At 42.5% G+C, this 22496-nt stretch overlaps 1 protein-coding gene across 1 annotated transcript in view; it reads left to right on the plus strand.

Annotated features, from left to right (window-relative positions):
* DCAF12 (DDB1 and CUL4 associated factor 12) overlaps positions 1–22496 on the plus strand; it is a 35212-nt gene that overhangs the window by 1921 nt on the left and 10795 nt on the right. The window contains exons 3-8 of the mRNA XM_030512683.1: positions 9232–9438; positions 11311–11371; positions 15221–15414; positions 16483–16548; positions 17210–17372; positions 22018–22202. Of these exons, the coding sequence (XP_030368543.1) occupies positions 9232–9438; positions 11311–11371; positions 15221–15414; positions 16483–16548; positions 17210–17372; positions 22018–22202 (876 nt within the window). The remainder of the gene's footprint in view (positions 1–9231; positions 9439–11310; positions 11372–15220; positions 15415–16482; positions 16549–17209; positions 17373–22017; positions 22203–22496) is intronic.

Consider the following 22496-nt stretch of genomic DNA (forward strand, 5'->3'; position numbering starts at 1 on the left):
GGAAAAATTGAAACCTCTTCAGCCTCTTACAGTGATGCTTTGGATTTTAAACATTATGGGGGAATTTTAAAATTGTGTCCTGTGTGATTAATAAATGGAGGAAATCATGCCTCTTACGTAGTATTCTCTCTGCTGGAGTTAGTAGCCCAACTTCGCTGGCTGAGGTTACAATTTCACGTATGCAGTTCTGAGTTCTGATTGAGTTAGTTTCAAAATCCCGGATTTGTTCTTTGGAAGCTGCTTAGTGACACAGAAATTAATCAGGTGTTGTAAGAAATGTATAGATCAAGCAGTCCTTAAACATCAGTATATCAGTGGGTCTGGCTGCTTCTTTGCCTCAAGATTCTTTAGCGCGGAAGCTGTGCTCAGTGATCTGACCTGCAAGGGAAAGTGGTGTGTTTTTGTTTTCTTTTTTATTTCAGATGTTCTGTTACTCATAGTTACACAGTGGGGGGCTTTCATGCAGTAGCTCTTAAGAGGCAAGGATTAGCTGTATAAACAAAACAATCTTTTAACTGGAATAAGCCTGAAATTGAATCTCTCTGCCTTCTTTCTCCCTGTGTGTTCATAGCCCTGGCTGGGCAGCAGCCAGCACTGCTTGTGGAACAGCTTACGGAAGACAAACTCCTGCTGAAACACAAGCTTTTGAAAATCTTGCTTACTCTAGCAAGATGACTGTGTGTTTTATAGAGCTGGGCCAGTTTTGCTGTGTTCTGTAACTTCTGTAGTTCCAGCACTGCTGCAGCAAAGATAAATGGGCAAGTGCGTTACTAACGCAACCTAGCAGAAAATTGTTTGGGACCAAACAATTGTTGAACTGAAAAGGGATTCACCATATTGTTGTTCCCACTGGATATGCTGCAATGAAGTGTGTGCTTCCACAGCTAGACTTAACGTTATAGATGGGCCTTGGTTTTTATTAAGCAAAATACAGTGGTTACAAAAGAAGTCACTTCAGCAGTGTGAAAGATTGTGTATGAATTATGAATACTGTAATAGCTTTAGCTTAGTTGCTTTGTGTTCGCATTTGAACAAGTAGAGCGTTGAACCCTACACTCTAATTATGAGATTTTCTCTCTCATCTCCTGAGTAAGCGACCTAATAAAGAAGAATTCCTTTGCCAGTTCTCATCTGCTGAAGCTGTGGCATTTAAGTTGGGAGTAAATCTACAACAATGTGGTTGACTTGAACGGGATTTGCTGCACTGGGGTTGCACATAATTAATAAGTTAATGCAACAGAAAAATACAAACCATAGCAGTTATTTTAATCAAGGCTTGAGAGTGCCACTGAGAGCTTTTAGCATTTAATTTAAAAACTGCCTTTGGCAATGCTGTGCCAGAAGGATTCACTGTTTTTAATAACAAAACAAAAATATGCTCTTGTCATAGAGGAGTGGGTTTGGTTTTAGTCGCCTGACAGTACTAGTCACTATAAACATTGAAGAGACTATGGAGCTCTCTATTTTGCTTATTTTTAATGATGATTATAACTTGCTTAATTATTTGGAGTAACTTCTTAGCCTTTAAAATATCCCTGAGTATGATTGTATATATGAAATAACTTCATTGTTCTGTAGTGGATCCGGGTGTTTACAGTTGGCCAGCTGTAAATCAAATATTTGTCTTTTTTAAAGGTGCACACTTTTTCTGATAAATTTGCAATTACAGAACCTATGGAAGCATTCAAGTGTCTAAAAATTCAAACACCATCACCTGCATTTTTCTGAGGCCAGATTCATGCTTGCAAGAATCTCCTAAATCTTGTATGCAGTGGGCTTCTGAATCTTTTCCGAATTCAAATGAATGAGTGGGCAAACCTCTGAGAGGTGCAAGCATTTAGGGTGTGTCACCATGGCATCTAAATTACCAAAGGCTGATTCTTAGAATCTCAGAAGAAGATTCTGTCTGTAATCAGCATCTTCTGTTCGGGTTTCTTAGAGAAACTGAGGTTTAAGTAGGAGACAGCTTATGGCAAATGAGAACACTGAACGTGAGGTTGCTGTAGATTGCGGTAGGGTTTTTTGCTTTATATCTCAGGAAATGGAGAATAAAGCAGCTTCTAATAAAAAGTTTCAATAATCATTTTGAAGCTAATTGTGAAGTGTAAGGGTGAAAATATACAAAAGCTCTAAATAATTCCCTATAAATAAGAAGCTTATTAGTTTCTAATTGCTTAAGAATGTAACTGCCTGGAATTTTACATTTTTTTAGGCAGGCCTGATAGATACATTTGTGTTTAAAAACTTCTTTACGGTATGTTCTATTGTGTTTTCAGCTTTTCCATGGTAGCTGATACCTTTTCTCTCCTTGGTAGATTCATGTGTTACCTTGGGTGCCCTGCTGTAAATCACCAGCTCTTGTTTCTTCTTAGAGACTTCAAATAAGTTCAAGAGATCCCACGTCTCTTCGGTGCATCTGATACAATTATAACCTCGTCTTGTTCTGGGGTTGTAGTGGTGGGAATACGGTGCACAGTTGCTCTTCCTTCCATGAATATGTATTCTCTATGGGGAAAATGATTTCTGCTTGCTCTGCAAGTTAACAGATCTTCTGGCTTTTTACGTGTAATGAAGAATCAAGAAGACTGTTTCTGATCCTAGGGAAGGAATGAGAAGTCATGCTCCTGCAGTTTGTAACTTAAAGTCCACTGAACAGTGACAGAAATTCGGTGTGAATAAACCTCAGATGCCTATAACTGACACCTCCATTCACCTTTCTTTAGTGGTGTATATGTAAATAGCCAGGTGTTGTTTCTTGTCTCAAGAGCATTTGTTTTTCTATCAACTGCATATGATAGCCGTGTCTGTTGTCGGAGCCTGGTAGTTTCTGTGCCAGGTATGGTGTGGGTGGTAGAGATGCCCTCAAGCAGCTGAAGTCTCTCACTTCTCCATCCTTTGACATCTGTCAGCATGTGTTAACTGTCTGCCAGCCTTCTGAAATTAAAAAAGAGGGCAAGGCACAGATGAAAACTGACAAATATGATTTTGGCAGAGAACAAATTCAGTGACATCAAAGTGACTAGCCTATTAGCTAGTAGTGCTTCAGTTTCATAGCAAGGTGGAATGCCTGATTGCATCAACGTGTCTCTGGAAATATGAATTCAAAGTCGGTGAAGTTCTAGTGGAGGATGTCCCTTCCAACCCTAACCATTCTATGGTTCTGTGAACTGACTACTTTTACTGCTGCTTCCTTCTCAGGTGGTTTCTTTATATTCTGGATTGTTATGCCTTAGATCCTTCCAAGGAGGATCTGTGAGGGCATTACCCTCTTGTGTCATCTGTACTGCAAAACCTGTGAATAGTTTTTCTCCTAAGATGAGTGAACAGCTGATGTACTTTCCAAACTGCTCCCCATGATACTTGAAAAGTCATGGCAGTCAGGTGAAGTCCCTGGTGACTGGAAAATGGAAACATTGCACCCATTTTTGAAAAGAGTACAGAGAAGAACCCTGGCAACTACTGACCTGTCAGCCTCACTCCTGTGCCTGGGAAGGTCATGGAACAGATCTCCCAGAAGCTACGGTAGGGCACATGTTGGACAAGGAGGTGATTTGAGACAGCTATCACTTCACCAAAAGCAAGTCCTGCCTCACCACCTGGTGATGGAACGACTGCTTCTGTGGACAAGGAAAGAGCTACTTGATGTTGGCTGTTTGGACTTCTGTAATGCCTTTGGCATGGTCCCCCACAACATCCTCTCTGCATTGAGAGATAGATTGATGGATGGACTGTTTGGTGGGTGAGGAATTGGTTGGATGTTCACATCAAGAGGGTAGTGGTCAGCAGCTCAATGTCCAGATGGAGACTGGTGACAAGTGATGTCCCTCACGGGGTGAATACAGGCTGGGGATGAAGGGATTGAGAGAGCCCAGTGGAGAAGGCCTTGGGGGTACTGGTGACTGAAAAGCTGGACATAAAATCATAGAATGGTTTGGGGTGGAAGGGACCTTAAAGATCATCTAGTTCCAACCCACCTGCTATGGACAGGGACACCTTCCAATATTCTTTGTTCTGATCCCCACTGGAAGGGAGACATGCAAGTTTGATATGTTAGTCTTTAGAGAGTCCATGTTTCTTGGGGCTTGGCATATATTATAAATCTGTATTGCAAAAGAATGGAAGAACATTATGCCAAGTATTCCATGAACATAAATAAGAAAGATGTTTACAATCTGAATAAAAGGCAAGACTCGAGAACTGCGAAAAATCAAATGGTGCTACTCAGAGTGACTAGCCATAGTAGTGGTGTAATGACACTAAGCACTTGTCGTGGTTTGAGCCCAGCCGGTAACTCGGAACCACGCAGCCGCTCGCTCACTCCGCCCCTTCTTCCTCCCCCCGCTCCCGGAGGGATGGGGAGGAGAATCGAAAGAATGTAACTCCCACGGGTTGAGATAAGAGCAGTCCCGTAACTAAGGTATCATACAAAACCACTACTGCTACCACCAATGATAATAATGATTAGTGAAATAACAAGGGGAGAGGATACAATTGCTCTCCACCCGCTGACCGACACCCAGCCCGACCCGAGCAGTGATCTGGGCCTTCCGGGTAACTCCCCCTGGTTTATATACTGGGCATGACGTGCTGTGGTATGGAATACCCCTTTGGCTAGTTTGGGTCAGGTGTCCTGTCTCTGCTTCCTCCCGGCTTCCCCTCCTCCCTAGCAGAGCATGAGACTGAGAAAGTCCTTGGTCGGAGTAAACATTACTTAGCAACAACTAAAAACATCGGTGTTATCAGCATTGTTCCCAGGCTGAAAGTTAAAAAACACAGCACTGCACCAGCTACTAAGGAGGAGAAAAATAACTGCTATAGCTGAACCCAGGACAGCACTGTCTTGCCTTTGTTGGCAAAAAACATATCTGAAGGAGAGCAGTGGTGTCATTTTTGCAGCTTGGTTGGTGGTAAAGTTTCTGTGACGAGGCTCAGCTGGTCGGGAGTTGTGCAGTTGTAGAATGGGATGTTTCCACCTGCTCGTTCTTGCTGTCACTGACGTGCCCATGGCTGGGGAGTTGGTGGGACGAGTTGCTTTGTGCTCAGATGGGTTTTCTTGTAGGGTTACTTTCCGCCAAAGGCGGAGATAGGATCCAATTGACCTTGCAGCTACCTGAGGAGTTTCTGCTGTCAGAAGGGTGGTGAGGAAGAAGCATGTGGATTCTCAAAGGTTGGCTTAAGCCAATTGTGAAACTTCATCATAATTTATTCTGTCTTAGGGACTCTATTTTTAGCAAGGTAATGAGTTTTTCTTGGGTTTGTTTCAAACGTTAGTATGAATGACAAGAGTGTGCCTGTTATTTCTGAGAGCAGTATGTGAGGAGCTGTGACACACAGCATGTTGTGAACATTTCTTCTGTGAAGAATAAGCAGTCTTTCAAGCATGTTCTTAGCGCCTTGTAAATCCATGCCCATCCTTGTGTAATAAAAACATGTTTCGGGTCAAGGTGCCACCCTACAACCAACTCAAGAATAGGGCTGCCTGTTCCTCTGTGGTTCTGTGTGCAGGGGCAGCAGTGGAAGACAAGAGAGAGCCTATGTGCTGCCTTGAAGTGGCATTTCAGAGGCCTTGTTTTCATCTTGCTGTATGAAGTCAGTGCTTTCAGTTACAGGTGCATGGGAAGGGTGCTTATATTTAGTGTCTGCCTTGGTCCTTGAGTGAGTGGTGGGTTGATCTTGGTTAGAGGCCACATGCCCCCCAAGCTGCTCTCACTCTCTTCCTCAGCAGGATGGTGGAGAAAGTAAGATGCAAAAACCTCGTGAGTCAAGATAAAGGCAGCAAAAGCAAGGCACAGGGAAGCAAAGGAAAACAAAATAATTTGTCTGATGTCCTAAGATCTTGCCAGCCCCCTGCGTGTTGGTAAGGGGGAATGTTGGGGAGCCAGCCTAGATGCTGTGCAAGCCCTGCTCAGCTGTGGCCAAAACACTGGTGTGTTATCAACACCTTTGTAGCTGCCAATACAAAGCACAGCACTAGGATGGCTGCTATAGGGAAAACTATCTCAGCCAAACCCAATGCAGATGGCACTGTTGCAAGCTGTACATCTGAATTGTTTAAGAACAAAATAATATGGGAAGATAGATTTCTCTCTGTCATGTCATCCAGCCTGTTTCCTTGTTAGAACAAGGTTGCCTTGTAGAGGACACGATAGCTGAGTCTGCTCTGTTTCTCACAGATGAAGTGTGGTCTTTGGACTTCTGGCAGCATTTGGCCAGAGCAATTCAGGCTTAGTAATCCTGGATGTTAAGTTATTTGGCATGCTAATGGCTGACATGCATACATTTTACTAGCAGGAAGAACTGAATTATCTGCAGAGCTTAAAATCAATAGACAAATATGCACAGCTCACTGTTTCAAGGTTGATGGGAGTTCACTGCATCCAGGAAAAGTTTTTGAGGCTGTTTTTCAGTTTCTGTATAATGAATAGCTGGAAAATAAGTTCTTATTCTTGCTTCAGAGAAAGAAAAAAAAATAAATGTATTGTTGCGCTATCAGGACTTTGTCAAGACTCTCAGATTCCAGGCTGCTTTAGAGTTATTTGCAGGTGTACTTATTTCAAAACTGGTGAAAGTACCAGTTTGCTTGGAAAAAGTAGGCCAAGCAAAGGTTTTTCTTCAGATCTGTGTCATTGTATGCTGCAGTTTTGGCTGCACTTGTTTAAAAACAGTCAGCTAATTTGTACTGTATTTACTGGAGTGTCTTTAAAACTCTTTAAGACAGTATTCAAATTTTATGCGTTCTTAGCTGTGTGCCTGTCTTAACATCTCTCCCTGTTTTTGCTTTAGAAGTGTCTAGTGACTGTTTGGCTTCTCTTGGCTTCTGTTTGCTGGATTTGCAGGGACCATTTCTTGGCAATCAGTGGTGCAAGTGTGAGCTTCTGGCTTCCTGCCCTGCCCCAGGTGATGCAAGACACTAGCATACGCAGGCAGTGCTTCCTTATTTTGTTCTAGGTTGGCAGTGGTTGTTTTTAAACTGCCCACAGTGTGCTAAGTTCCTTCCCAAGCAAGGGGAGAGGTTACTGCTTGAAACTTTACAGCTGAAACTACAAAGCCAGTCCCCTAACTGTGCGAAGTTTCTTGCTCTAAGAGCAGTTGCTGTTCTGGTTGCAATAATGCTGTGCAACTGGAGGAGGAAAGCGAGAAAATGATAAAGCAGTTCAAGGGCTGACAATGGTTTAGAGTGGGGTATGAGTAGGTGAAAGCACTGCAAGAAATATGTCCTGTTGCTGCTTCTGAGAACACCTTAATTTGGAAACTTGCTATAGGAAAATGAATATGAATCTCTTACAGCTGAAGCACAATTTCTCTGGGTCCATGGGTATCCTGAGCTGTGGATGTGCTTTCCTAATGGGCTCTTCTGGTGCCAGTTTAACACCGCAGATGACACCTGCAAGCGTTAATCTTATGTACTTAACTGTTGATTTTGTGGTTGGCTTATTTTTCAGTGGTTGAAGGAGGATAGGGGATGGAATTGGATGTTTCTGCTGGAAGGAAACGCTGAGGAGGAAAAGAGGATATGCACTCACAGGGAAAGGACAAAGAAGTATGAGAGGAGAGAGAATTACTGGTCCTGTAGTGCAGGTGTTAATTGTCAGGGATGTGGTTAGGGCAGAGGGGCTGCTGTGTGCATTGTTTTTTTTACCAGCTGTTTCAGGCAGTGAACTGCATTGAAAGGCTTGGGAGAGAAGTGAGGAGTGCCTCCTTCCTACTCAGCTGCATTTCAGCTGCTGGCTGACCCCACACCTGCGTGCAAAATAAAGAACTAAACACAAACATTCAGTCCCTGTAGGACGTGTCATCTGTTTGTGCAGGACTGCTGCCTACCGAGGAACATCAGTTCGGGTAGAAGGTAATGTATACTTCAGACACAACTCACAAATAGGGATGAGTAGATTTCAGCTTTCTCTGCAGAATGAGTTTAACATACCACACTGTATCAGGTTTTGATTTGATGTTAATATTTTGATAGCTTGGTAGATCAAGAATAATAGTTATGCTGCTAAATTTTCTTCTTTTTATACACTTCCTAAAGAACAGATCTGCAGTCTGTAGGAGTTCACTAAAAGAAACTTGTATGTATAATTTCTCTCTGAGAACCTCTGGATTTCTTTTCTGTCTTTCTGGAAATGTCTGACAAACAATTTCAGAACAATTTCCTTGAGGTCTGTATTTTTTAAATTGCATTGAGTTTATTTTTTTGTTGTTGTTGTTTTTGTCTTCTCCATCTTCAGTTCACTTCTAGAGGCTTTGGTTACAGAAGGAATGAACTTGGGGGTTAGGAGGTGGATTTTAGTTACATTCCAGGGCTGCGATTCTACATCACTTTCCTTAGTGCCAAGTCAGCTCCAGATCCTCCATTTCCTCACTTCACTCACATTCCCACACAGGGCTTTGTCCCCTCGATGTGTTTCACTGTTAGTGCAGCTGCCCTCCAAACATCATCTGTGAAATGATCCAACACAAGAGCCTCCCAAATGAAAGTGCACTTCGGCAGGCGATATAAACCTTTGTTCTGGTTTAGACTGTAACCATATGATGTTATATGTTTTAACTGACATAACTCTGGGTATAATGCTGAGTGTTTGAAGAGTTTAAGCCTTTAACTGAGTTTTCTGCCAAGGGGGCAGTGACAGAGAGCTCCAACTTTTTTGTGGGATAAGGTATGCAGCTAGGTATCTTTTTTTCAAATGTTTACACTGGAGGTACTATATTTAATTACTATTCTCTGTATATGTCCAGAAAACAAACTCCAATTATATAAAATTATGAAGTGTCAGTTTGCCAAAACCAAAACTTCATGGTAGGTATCTTATCTTGTAGTTAGGAGACTTGTGCTAAGCCCCCTAGGGCTTACTGCTTGTTTTGAGGTGGGTCTCTTTCTCACTGTGGTACAGAGTAACAGAAAACCAGTATTGTTTTGTCACAGTATTGAACAGTTAAAAGAGTTTTAGATTCAAGGGCTTTGTTAAATGGGAAACCTCCCATGACAAATATCTCCCCTCTATCTTCCATTGCTATGAAAACCAAATGGAAGTAAATACCTCTATAATTAAGTTTACTTGTTTTAAGAAGAAATTTATGCTTTTTTCAGCCATACTTGCGGCATTTGTGGATTCCAACTTGAAAAAAATATCAATTCAAAAGAGGGACAGTATTTGACCATCTCATTTTTCTTACTTGTTCAGTGATAACTTACATCTCCTGGTTTTGTTTTTTGTTTGTTTATTCTCCCAGTTATTTGTAGTAGATGTCCAGACTGGTCAAATTACCAAGATTCCTATTCTGAAAGATCGTGAACCTGGCATGGTGAACCAGCAGGGATGTGGTATTCATGCCATTGAGCTCAACCCCTCCAGGACCCTTCTGGCCACCGGTGGAGACAACCCCAACAGTCTCGCAGTTTATCGTCTGCCTACACTCGATCCTGTCTGTGTGGGAGATGTAAGTTTATTCTGTCACCTACAAGTAGTTCTACTTTGAAGGGCTGAATTTCAGAGCAAAGCGCAGATTTGAGAGTTTTGTAGCAGAATTTCTGAAAGCTTGAAAACATTCCTGATTAAGTTGTCTTAAATATGAGTACGTACACAAACATGTGAGATGATTCTTAGGGTTCTAAGTGAGATTTCTTCTTCCTCACACAGATTCAGATCTACTTCAGTTTACTTTTAAGCACTGAAAATGTAACAGAATCCTAAATGTTAAAGTCTAATTGTGGTGATGACCTCTGAAACTAGTTCTAGTGAAAAAGCCCTTTTGGGAAATTGAAGAAGTGATACAAGTTCTTCAAGTTTTCCTCTTCTCCAGTGCAGCTTATTGTTTTGCTGACACGCAGGGTACACAACGAAATGACCACACACTAGGTGTATAACATGCACAGTTTCTTAAACAAGCACACTAATGTGGATCAGGTATATATCTCTCATATAGAGTAAATAAGTACAATAAAGCAAATCAGATATATATATGTAAGTAAAGTACAGAGGAAAATTAGCAATGCATCAACTCATTACTGGATAGACAGAATAGTGATTAAGAAGAAATACATCACCAAATACTATTGAATCATCATCCAGGCCCACAATTACATCTGGGAAGCCCCGTTGCAGCCAATGCCAGGAGTCTCAGATAACTGGGAAAATTCCTACACCCATAGGTGAGGCTTCAGATTCAGCTACAAGAGGGTCGTGCTTTTTTACCCTTTGAAAAACAAGCAGCTTTATGTCAGATCTCTAATTGTTTATTTGTGGGGCCGTGCAGCGTCTCATCATCTCCCTTAGTCCACGCCGTGAGCGTTGGCCATGCGCCCCGGGCGACAGAGTGTGAAGGTCATAGAACAGCTGCACGCCTGTTTTCCTGCCTCCTTCCAACAAACAGTCGTGATGAATGTAAACAGGCATACTCCACCAAATACACTTTGACAGAAACATACTTTATTGCGTCTCTCAGTCACGCGAGGGAATCAACTGTCAGCTAGGCTCCCATCCATTTCACTTAAGTCTGTATTATTGCAGAGGTGGAACTTGGCTTTGAGGATTAGTTTTAACCCAGTGACTTATGGCAGTTTGATGGACTCTGGTACTGCTAATATTTCTGAAACGTTGTGAGTGATTTTTGAATAGCCAGTCTTAAAAAAGGCTGAAATGAATATGATGGTGTCGCTGAGCGCTTCTCTCTCATTTCTTCTCTTTAGTCTGGACTTCATATAGATGTCAACAGCAGAGGTCAGAGTTTCTGCAGTAGCAGATCATCAGCTGCAGAAAGACTCAAGCCTGAAGATTTATATGTCTTAGTATTAATTTCTGTGCTGCTATGATTTTGCAGCTTTTCAAATGGAACTAAAGCCTTATGGTCTTCCGCCCTTCCCTCCCTCCAGGTTTCTGTAAATAAAAGATAATTGAAATAATACTCTTAAAAAATTAATCTGTAATCATATATTGTGAATATAGGGTTTTGTTACTTTTTATAGTAGGGCTGTAGCTACTGTATAGAAGTAAAGGAGGTATAAAAGGAAGTGCTTTCAAAATGAAAAATCTAAGTCCTTAGAACTGGTATCAGTTTGTCATTGGACAGAGACCTGTTTTTCTGTAACCTAATGCTCACTATCAATCATACACTTCAAAATCAAACAAAGTTAAAATTACTGTTGAGTACTTTAACTGCTCCAGCTTGATACTGGGATCTTATCTGCATGTTTTTAATGTAGGAGTGTCCTTCTGAGTTTTGTACTAAAATTCAAAGTGAAGAATACCTGTTTGCTTTGAAACTACTCTAGAGTATAACGGCATAGAAAAATCTGTCTTTTTTTCCTTTTAGGATGGACATAAGGACTGGATATTTTCAATTGCATGGATCAGTGATACTATGGCCGTTTCTGGTAAAGTCAATTTTTTCCTTCTTTTTTCCCCTCCCATATTTTATACTAATGCTCAGCACTTGATAGATCTTAGGGAAGTGCCTTTGTCATGGCACTTGAAACCACTTAGAACTACCGTGGCTATTTAAACCTTCCTTGGTCTTAGTACAGCGCTTCACTTTGTTCCATTTGTAGGGCCTGGTCTACATGTGATTTTTCTAGTATCCGAGGGAATATTCCCGTCTTTCCTCTCATGGCAAAACGTACTGAATCTCTAAACACAATGAGTTACAGAGAAGGATCCTACACAAGAAGGATAGTCTCAAGAGGGGTGTTGGTTATCAGTTAATAACTTTGGAGTACAGCAGAGCGGTGTTGGTTTCCTGAAATCCTATGAAAGATTAATTAATGAGAACTCAAATTTGTTTCAAGCTATCAGTACAACTGTGTGTGTGTATGTATGTGTGTGTGCGCGCATGTGTATGTATATGCATGTATACAATGGCGGTTAATACAGAAGGCTGTAGTAGAAAAGGTTGGTTATTTTTTAGTAACTATTTTGATAATCAGTGTAACTTCAAGTAATAACAAAGTATTACTTAGGTAAAGGCAGCAATGCTAATATATTATTGCATTAATTTAGTAGTTTACTGTCTTTCTGTGCTGACAGGGTACAGTATCCTGCACGAGGAGGTGTCAAACTGCAGGTTACACAAAATCATAACAGCCTTTCACAAAAATCAAATACTTCAATTGTTAGTTCAATAAGATTCCTCCCCACCCACCCCCCAAAAAAAGAAAAAAACCCCAAAATTTAATCCTGAAATTTGATTTTGAATTTAATATAAATTGATCCTTGAAAGTCTCCAACCCAAATAGCTGCATTAGAAATACACTGCCAGCTAATAGGCTTGAAAAGAACATCAGAGAGTATTACAGATATCCAAGGGAAACATAAGGATCGGATGGAGTAGAAGCACAGGATGTGAGATTGAACTGTGTTGCTCTCAGTGTTTTCTACATGCTCAAGGGTGGAGGTGTGAGTAGGAGACTGCCATGTTCCCTGTTGTAGGATGCTTCCAGCAGGATGTAGGCTCTTGACTCCAGACCTGAGACACCAGGGAAAACTTGTTGAAAGCAATTAGTGCGTCTGATTGCTAAACTGAGCTCTTCAGAACTTTGATGACCTTAATCAGGAGGAAAGAAACAACTGACTTCTGACATCGTTTTAATCTTACAGATTTCAATTACATCTGCATCTGAAAGCGTGGAACAGAAATACTTGAACTCCAAACACTGAGGATATAGCAAATACCATTATCTGAATTAAGAAAATAATGCAAATTTTTTGTGACTTACTTGGGGCAGTTTAAATGCCACAGGAAGACAAAAGAGCATTTGGTCCCATGGCAAGCCACACCGATCATACAGCCTGAGGTTGAGATGTTTGGCAGTGTACTTTCTCACTGCCCTCAAAACTGTTGAGCATGTACGAATAGAACATTGGGCTTGATTATTCCTCTTGCTTGTATTAACCTCAACAAGAATGAGGCAGGGCTCTTCAGCAGTGCATTTCAGTAGTCCAGAACCATAAAATGAAACTTTTGACTAAGCAGCCATATTAGGGAGAATGCATCAGTCCGCTCAGTTGTACTGGCTAGACAACAAAAGTTTCCATAGCAAAAGCTTCAGATGGGGTGAAGAATTCCCAGGATGGCAAGAGCCTAGGATAACATGACATTCTGCTTGGCTTCAGAGCTAACCAGTTGAACTACATACACTGACTTTTTCCTGTACTAGGGCTATTAAAGGGACAGCTTCCTCCTAAAGTATGTGAAAACGTTTAGAAATTCTACTGCTGAGTATTCAGCCTCCATAACAAACAAGATTAGGTGCCATTAAAAACCACTAGCATGTAAATTGAGTGGCAGGATGTTGTGTCACGTGCTGTCTGCTGCTATGCAAGTGCCATTAGGAAGCTCCTTTTTTATTTGCCTGTAGTAGGTGACAGTGGCAAATGACCTCCGGCTGTGTGGGGCAAAGCCATCTCTGCTGTGCTTGGCCACCTGAATTGCAACAAGATGTTTTGCTTAACTGTTTTTGCATCTTATTCCATATGCTGTACCAAAGCCTATAAATTTAATAGTCTAATTATAGAATCATAGAATGGTTTGGGTTGGAAAGGACCTTAATACCATCTAGTTCCAACCTCCTGCGATGGGCAGGGATGCCTCACATTAGACCATGTTGCTCAAGGCTCTGTCCAACCTGGCCTTGAACACTGCCAGGGATGGAGCATTCACAACTTCTTTGGGCAACCTGTTGCCAGGGCCTCACCACCCTCACAGTAAAGAACTTCTTCCTTATATCTAACCTGAACTTCACCTGTTTAAGCTTGAACCCATCACCCCTTGTCCTACCACTACAGTCCCTAAGGAAGAGTCCCTCCCCAGCATCCTTATAGGCCCCCTTCAGATACTGGAAGGCTGCTCTGAGGTCTCCACGCAGCTTCTCTTCTCCAGGCTGAACAGCCCCAACTTTCTCATCCTGTCTTCATACGGGAGGTGCTCCAGCCCTCTTATCATCCTCGTGGCCCTCCTCTGGACTTGTTCCAACAGCTCCATGTCCTTTTTGTGTTGAGGACACCAGAACTGTACGCAGTACTCCAAGTGAGGTCTCAGGAGAGCAGAGTAGAGGGGCAGGATCACTTCCTTCGACCTGCTGGTCACACTTCTTTTGATGCAGCTGAGGATACGGTTGGTTTCTGGGCTCAAGCACACACTGCTGGCTCACGTTCAGTTTCTCATTGACCAATACCCCCAAGTCCTTTTCTGCAGGGCTGCTCTGAATCTCTTCTCCACCCAACCTGTAGCTGTGCCTGGGATTGCCCCGACGCAAGTGTAGGACCTTGCACTTGGCTTGGTTGAACTTCACGAGGTTGCCATTGGCCACCTCTCAAGCGTGTCAAGGTCCTTCTGGATTGGCATCCCTTGCCTCCAGAGTATCAACCACACTACACAGCTCAGTGTCATCACAAACTTGCTGAGGATGCATCAGTCGCGCTGTCCATGTCGTCAACAAAGAGCTTGGACAAGATCAGTCCCAACACTGGCCCCTGAGGGACACCACTTGTTACCGCTCTCCAGTTGGACATTGAGCTGTTGACTGCAACTCTCTGTGTGTGGTCATCCAGCCAATTCCTTATCCACCAGTTGGTTGATCCATCAAATCCATGTCTTCTTGCTTGTTCAACCTCAGTTCTTACGTTACCTACTTTACACAGGAAATTGTACAGGTTTTAGCAAAATAATTTTTAAAATAGATTTTACACAAGTTGGCACAAATCATGGTTTAAAATAGCTGTTTCTGTTTGGTTCACGAATTTATGTGTACAGATCCATAAGCACACTGGTAGAAATGAAATGAACCCAAACTGACAAAAACACAGCTGAGTTTTCTTGGGGGTTTTTCATATTGGCATAACAGCCTCAGCCTTGGTAAGCCAGGCTGAATGTGTCGGCTAGTCAGTTGCCGCAGAGTTTGTTCTATGTGTGAATCTGTAATGATAATTGTTGTACAGGATTGTGGTTTTTAATGCATCACAATCAGTTTGAAAACAGATGAGGTGATATAGCTGCTTGGAGGCCATGTAGACAAACCATCTGTCGGTGAGTTTACAATGTCAGGATCTTTGCAGCTCAGTAAAATCACATTTTTGTTAATAATAGGTAATATATAGGTACCAACAGTGTGTTCAGTTAGGTTAACAGTATCCTTTCTTTCTTTAAGACTCTATTCCTTTTTTTAAAAGGGGGTTATGTATATGTGAGACGGACTGTTTATTTATGGACCATTTATTTATGGATTCAGGTTCTCGGGATGGTTCAATGGGTCTCTGGGAAGTCACAGAGGATGTGTTGTCCAAGAGTGATGCCAGACATAATCTCTCTCAAGTTCCTGTCTATGCCCACATAACACACAGGGCTCTGAAGGATATCCCGAAGGAGAACACCAATCCCGACAACTGCAAAGTCCGAGCATTGGCTTTCAACAATAAGAACAAGGTGAGTAAGATAAGCAAGTCAGTTGAGAAATCCTAAACCTGCCTGTATATATTAGAAAAAGAAAAAAGTTATAAAAAGAAAAAATATTGGAGAAGCAACCTAGTGTCTTTTCACCTGATCCTTCTGCATCCTTATCATGTCACCTTCATCTGCTATGTCTGTTTTGCCCCAAGCGAATTGGCAAGTTCAATAGGGGGAAAAATAAATTGTATTTTTTCAGAAGGAACAATTTTCCTGTGGGTTTGATTTTGTTGCATCCTAAGAGGGAGAGACAAGGAGTTTTTACAAGAAGCAGACGAAGCACCGAAATGCTTCTTGCAGCTTGAATCCTGCTCTTGAGTACTCTTACTGCTTTCCTTCCCCGCTCATGAAGACCAGCTAACGTTCAGGCAGTTCCTGTTTTGGTGGCTGAATCCTTCCTGGACTGCTCAGCGAGTGAGGTGGCTACACACAGGGCAGGTACGAGTGCCTGCTTCAGTGTTACTCTGCTGGCGTTTGACAAACAGTAAATATTAACCTCCCCCATGCTGAGCTCTTATTATTACTGGTGGAAGTAGCAATTCATCCTCCACTTCTTTTATTTCTGCCCTCAAAGAACAACAAAGGTCTGAAGCAAAGGTGGGTGTGCTGTTAGAAGCACAGTGCTCCCGCAGGCTTTATTTTTCACTATGGCTGTTAATTACTCCTGTGTAATGGAGACTTCATATAGCTTTCTCAGTAGAGTGGTACCTGGAAAGAAATGTTTGCTTCAGGGTCAGAATCAGCGTGGGAGCTGCTGAAAAGAATTCTCAACTGTAGTTTGTGCTGTCTAATAATTTGTTACTTGATTGTCTGACAAGACCTATACTTTTGAAAGTTATTTTTTGTTATTCTTTTTATTCTTATTCTACGTGGCACCTTTGTACTGTATTGCATTCTATCAAGGTAAGTATAATGTGAAAATGTATCTTGATAAGCACATACAGGTTTATGGACGAGTTCAATTGGAGTATTCAGCCTGCCTAGTGGAGAGTGTAAGTTTGTAAAGACATCTATAATAGAGAAACTAATTCTCTTTTTTTATTATAGGAGCTGGGAGCTGTGTCCCTGGATGGGTATTTTCATCTTTGGAAAGCAGAGCACACACTATCAAAGGTGCTTTTCTGTTGGTATTATTGCCTAGCAGTTAAGGCTGTTCACTGTTCTTCATCTCCTCTAAATGCTTGAAGAAAGAGCAGCAGCATTTGAAAAGCTTTATGTGAAATGAAATGTCCTGAAAATTATAACTTGAGGAGAGAAACTCACAGCTCTAATTATTTTGGAGGGTGGGCAGTGCTCTTAACTTCCTGCCAGTTCTGGGTGAGCTGAAGTGAACTGTTGCATAGAGTGTGATGAATACTTGTCAGCAGAGTTCAGAAAGTTGCACTGACTTAAGTTGCAGATCAAACCCAGACGTGCCTGGTGTATGAGGTAAGCTTTTTCAGCTGAGAGCTGATGTCTCTGTACAGATGCTGAAGAAATAGCAGCTAAGATGTAAAACTATTTACCAAAATGTCTGTTGTTCTTTGCATACTACTTGGCTTCAGCCTTTATCATCTCAGGGTAAGGGTAAGGCATCCCATCTCCTTCATTTTTTTTTCTCTGGGTCAGGTCATTGCTTTTCTTTTAAAGTTCTGTTTTTGTGGTGAACTTATTTTTTTAGCTGCATTTTGGTTTTTTTTCACTGCAACTTCCTTGAACATAGCTTACAGAATTGTTCTATTAACATCTTGCTCTTTTCTCATAACAGGTTGATTTTTATTTCTTCTCTTTCCAGTTACTTTCCACAAAGTTGCCGTACTGCAGGGAGAACGTGTGTTTGGCTTATGGTCAGGAGTGGTCAGTGTATGCAGTCGGATCACAGGCACATGTCTCCTTTCTGGATCCCAGGCAGCCTTCTCACAATGTTAAATCCGTCTGTTCCAAAGAACGAGGCAGCGGTAAGAAACTTGTCAAAGGGTGCTTCAAATGGTTTGCTTGCAGAGGTAACTATTAAGACTGCAGTAAGATATGCTTTTAAGTAATAGGAAGGGGTTTTCATGCAGTTGACTAAATTATTAATATTATATGTAGGTCTTGCTTTTGGCAGTATTCCTTGAGTAACCAACAAACCAAATGTGAAAGCATCTCTGAAATCTAATGATAGAAAACATCAGTGCTTTTATGATCAATTGAATCGTACACCTCCAAATATTACTGAACTTTTAGAAGTGTTAATTTTAATTCTACTTGATTTTATTGTGTCTTATTCTGTTTTACTTCATCTCCAAAGCAAATCCAGTCTTTGTACCACTTGATACTGTCTATTCTTGCATTTTGCTCTGGGAACGGGGGAAGAAAGCATGTTGCCTGCTCTGTGCAGCCATACTGGGCGTCTGTGCTGTGAGTGAATGCTTATTCTGTAATTTTAAAGCCATAAGTGAGATTCTTAAAAGCTTGCGGATTTGGGTGCTGTTTTCCCTTTCTGATGTGGATGCAGTATATCCAGTTAAACCTTAGACTAGGGCCAAGCATGAGGCCTCACACGGTGCGTGATACCATAAGCTTCTTCCCATACCCTTTATCTTCAAGCATGAGAAGGCACTGTGCTGTGATGCCCATTTTAAGCCACATTAATCCCAGACTGATTAATTGCAGTCTTCATGTAGCCTGGCTCTCAGCATCCATATCTTGGTCGGGCAAGTTATCAAATGAAAATGCATGTAGGCAAAGATTAGGCGAGTTTTATTTATGTGTTTACTGGAGTTTGAATGGTGCTGTCTAGATAAACACCAGCGTCTGCTTCCTTCAGAAACAGGAGAAGAATATATAATATGAGGAGAGGTGCTTCACCAGCTCATGTTGTCACCTGGACATTTTAGCAGCAAGAGCTCTTGTCCTGACCTGCTGTTAGTGAGGGCTCTCTGAAGGTCCCGATGCTGTCACCCTTCAGTGTCATCGGGAAGAAAGAGCAAGACATTGGAGTGTGGTGCCCAGTGTTGGCTGGTGGCTGAAAGCTGCTGCCTTCAGTGTGTGATCACCTCCGCTAGGGGCATGATCATGGTAGTATTGCTGGGGCATCTCCAGTTCATGTCTGGAGAGAGCCTTTGTTCAACACTCTTTTTCTGTTCTGCATAGTAGGCAGATTTTTTATTTTTTTTTTTGTCCTGGTGGTGGAGGCACTTAAGTAATATTAATTCCCAAGATACCAAGTGTTTCAACTTTCTGTTGATCTCACTGGGACTTGGAGCAGTGCAGCACTTCTAGAAAGTAGAATCATAAAATCATAGAATGGTTTGGGTTGGAAAGGATCTCAAGATCATCCAGTTCCAACCCCCTGCCGTGGGCAGGGACACCTCACACTAAACCATGTGGCCCAAGGCTCTGTCCAACCTGGCCTTGAACACCGCCAGGGATGGAGCATTCACAACCTCCCTGGGCAACCCATTCCAGTGCTTCACCACCCTCACAGTAAAGAACTTCTGCCTTATATCTAACCTGAACTTCCCCTGTTTAAGTTTGAACCCATCACCCCTTGTCCTATCACTACAGTCCCTGATGAAGAGTCCCTCTCCGGCACCCTTATAGACCCCTTCAGATACTGGAAGCTGCTCTGAGGTCTCCACGCAGCTTCTCTTCTCCAGGCTGAACAGCCCCAACTCTCTCAGCCTGTCTTCATACGGGACGTGCTCCAGCCCTCTTATCATCCTCGTGGCCTTCCTCTGGACTTGCTCCAACAGCTCCATGTCCTTTTTATGTTGAGGACACCAGAACTGTACGCAGTACTCCAAGTGAGGTCTCAGGAGAGCAGAATAGAGGGGCAGGATCACTTCCTTCGACCTGCTGGTCACGCTCCTTTTGATGCAGCCCAGCACATAGTTGGTTTCTGGGCTGCGAGCACACACTGAAGCCAGCTCATGTTCAGTTTCTCATTGACCAATACCCCAAGTACTTCTCTGCAAGGCTGCTCTGAAAAGTAGGCTCTTTATTGCTTATAGATTAAAATCTAATGCTTTGAAGCATTACCTGAATGTGCTTTCCGCTTCCAAATGCTCCTGCTGAATGTGGTAAATCCACATTAACTTCAGATCGCCAGTGTTGTGTACAAAAGCAGGTCAGTGAAGGGTTGTTGCTTAGTGAGACTGGAACTGGGGCCGGTTTATATGCAGTGTAACCATTTACGTTGTATATACAGTGTACAGGTACACTGTACCTCTTACTACATGAGAAGGCAGCTAATGCTTTTTACTGCATGTTGTAAGTGTTGCTTTTCTTAGCAGCTGTACAGGGAAGTGCAGGCACTGGACTCTGGTTCATGATCTCTGAGAGCAACTGCTTTCTGCTCCACTGGCACGCAGCACAATGTCATGTGGCCTTGACTTTGTATCCTGAAGGCAGCAATGTTAATGCAGTGGGCAGAGCTAGTGTGACACAGGCTCTGTGCCTGCTCCTTGCGTAGCACATGTTACTGCGTCTTCATTTCCTTCCAGGATGCATAGACCCTCCCTGCCTCTTAGGAGTAGCGATACTCAATTTGCTGACCCAAATAGTTCAGGTCCACGGGTGGTAGAATGCTGACTGTGTTGGGGAGCTTACCATGATCAGTGCTGGGCACAGGTTGTGCTTTTAGTTTGATGGGAATGATTATTCTGAGGTACTTCAGCCCTTCAGGAGCCAGTCTGAAGTGCTGCTCTTGAAAGCCTGTTCTAAACATCCTCTTAGTAGCGGGTACATGATGGATTCCTTCAGTTAGTTCTTTTGATTAGAGAAAGAGCTACAGTTGTTCTGCATTTTATAGCTTTTTCTTTTTTATTAATAAACTGCATTGAAAAGTATACATCACCTTCCTACTCCATCACCTGTTTCTGTTAAGTAAGTGTTCTGCTGGGTTGCTTGTCAAGAGCACTTCTGAAGCAAAAATAAGAAAAGCTCCCCTCTTGTGCCTTCCTCCGCTTATCCAAGTGACTGCTCTTGCTGATTGCAGAGGGCTTAAAGCTTTCTGCATGTACTTGCCAGAGCCAGGCCCTTGCACTGGGGATGAGGGGAGATGTCTCAACTTCCTCAGGTGCATTTGTAGTTTTCTGAATTAAAGTGTAGATTTTCTTAAGAATCTGGAAAATCTCCTTCAGCAGGTGTGAGACTTGCTCAGTGGTTTCCCACTTATTTAGCCCGCAGCCAAAACTTCATCTCGCATCTGGAGCTCAACAATGTGGCCGTGCCTGTTCTAAGTGTGTGTCATAGATGCTGCTGGCTGTGGATGTAACGTCAGGTTATGGAGGCGGAAGGATGAGGGTGTGCTGCTAATTAGGGCTCTGTACAGAGGGGAAGGGGAAACTCCCTGGCTGCACCTACACCTCTCAGGTGTCTGCTGTCACGTGTACTGCTCGGTATATTCCAGTATGTTCCAAGTTTTGTGCTGTTCAGTCCCACTTGGTGTGGTGACAACAGCTGGTGTAGGTGGCATAACTCACTCTTTTCCCCTTGTGTTCGAATGCTTGTTTAGGCTGTAATTCAGTGGTACTTTAAAGAGGGCTTAAAAAGCCCCAGGGTTTATAACCTGGCATCACGTTGTGCAGGAAGGAAAAACATAGATGTGGTGGGGTTTAATCTGCATAGAAGAATTGTTTGAGGTAAAGTGCTTACACAGAACAAGGCTTTTGCACAATAAATAGAGGTGAGATGACAGGACATCTCTCAAACTGCAGATTTGTACACACAGTATATCCCCAAGACTGTTTCCAAGGGATCTTTGTTTAGCTGAGGCATCAGGTTTGGCTATTGTGAAAACAAAATCTACTCTTTTACTCCATCTAATGGCATAACTCAGATGTGGCAGAAAGTTTTGTCTGTATTGGGAACTTGCTGTAGGTTCCCAATTACTAGTGGAACATGGTGTTGCTTAGGTTGAAGGATTCCTAGTCTTGTCATTGCTGGGTGAAGTGCTAAAAGTGCCAGCCACAAAGAATGAGGTGTCCTTGCGTCTCAATATTTGAGTAGGGATAGCTTCAAAATTATTTAAAAGCCTGATGTATCTTAGCAGCAAAGTGAGTAATGATTGTTATGGTTGCATTTGCTTATAGTTAGCCTGCCGATTAGCAAAATGCGCTTGGTGGCAGCTGGGACAGTAATTTTCATCTCCCATGGTTGCTTATCACAGCCTGGCAGGTAGGTAAATAGGGTGTGAGCTCATGGAGGAAACAAGTGTAATGTTCTTTCATCTGCTGCCACATTCCTGCTCATTGTGTGCTCGCTTAGAAGCTTGTGGCATATAGAACAAAACTACTCTCGATTCTAAATGGCTTATGATCTTTGCTTGTCTGGCAGAGCTGCAGCCTGCTGAGAATGGAGCTTCTTAATTGTACACCATCAGTGCAGCTGATGGCCTCGGTGGAGAAGGGAGGTAGTATAGGTAATTGAAGCTGCTGTTTCAGCAGTGTCAGTGGGCTTAGTCTGCACTGCTCCATAGCAGTGGGGAAACTTGTGTGTTATGGAGAATGCTAGTAGGTAGTTCCTCTTAAAGAAAGTGTTAGACATCGAGCAGCAGCACTGCAGAGCCAAGGCATCTGTCTTCCTTACTGCATTGTATGTCCCTTCTCTATTTGACAGGTATTAGATCGGTGAGCTTCTACGAGCACATCATCACAGTGGGAACAGGGCAAGGTTCCCTATTGTTCTATGATATCAGAGCCCAGAGGTTCCTGGATGAAAAGCCTCCACGTGGCTGCTATGGGCAAAAGCAGAAATTAGGAGGAGGTGAAATTTTGAAGTTGACTACTGGGAAAGGCTGGCTGGTGAGTAGCTTGAGGCTGTAGGAGGCCCTTTACACAGGAGTGAGAGTTCATGCCTTATTGCTCAAGAACTGGTTCTTTTTGTGCTAATGGGAGCTATTGTATGAAATGCATCTCAGCCACAGTGATCATGTACCTGATAACTGTAATCATGAAAAGCAAGAAGTGCTGCAGAATCGCTTTGTGCAAAAGCCTTCTGAAAGGTATGGAAGGTTGGTTGCTTGAGTATAAGGCATACTGACTACTGTTCTTGTGCACTGATTTGTAAATTAACTATTTTGTATCAGGATATTTCTG

This window comes from Strigops habroptila, chromosome Z (genome assembly GCF_004027225.2).
Source record: "Strigops habroptila isolate Jane chromosome Z, bStrHab1.2.pri, whole genome shotgun sequence".
In the NCBI taxonomy this organism is placed as follows: domain Eukaryota; kingdom Metazoa; phylum Chordata; class Aves; order Psittaciformes; family Psittacidae; genus Strigops; species Strigops habroptila.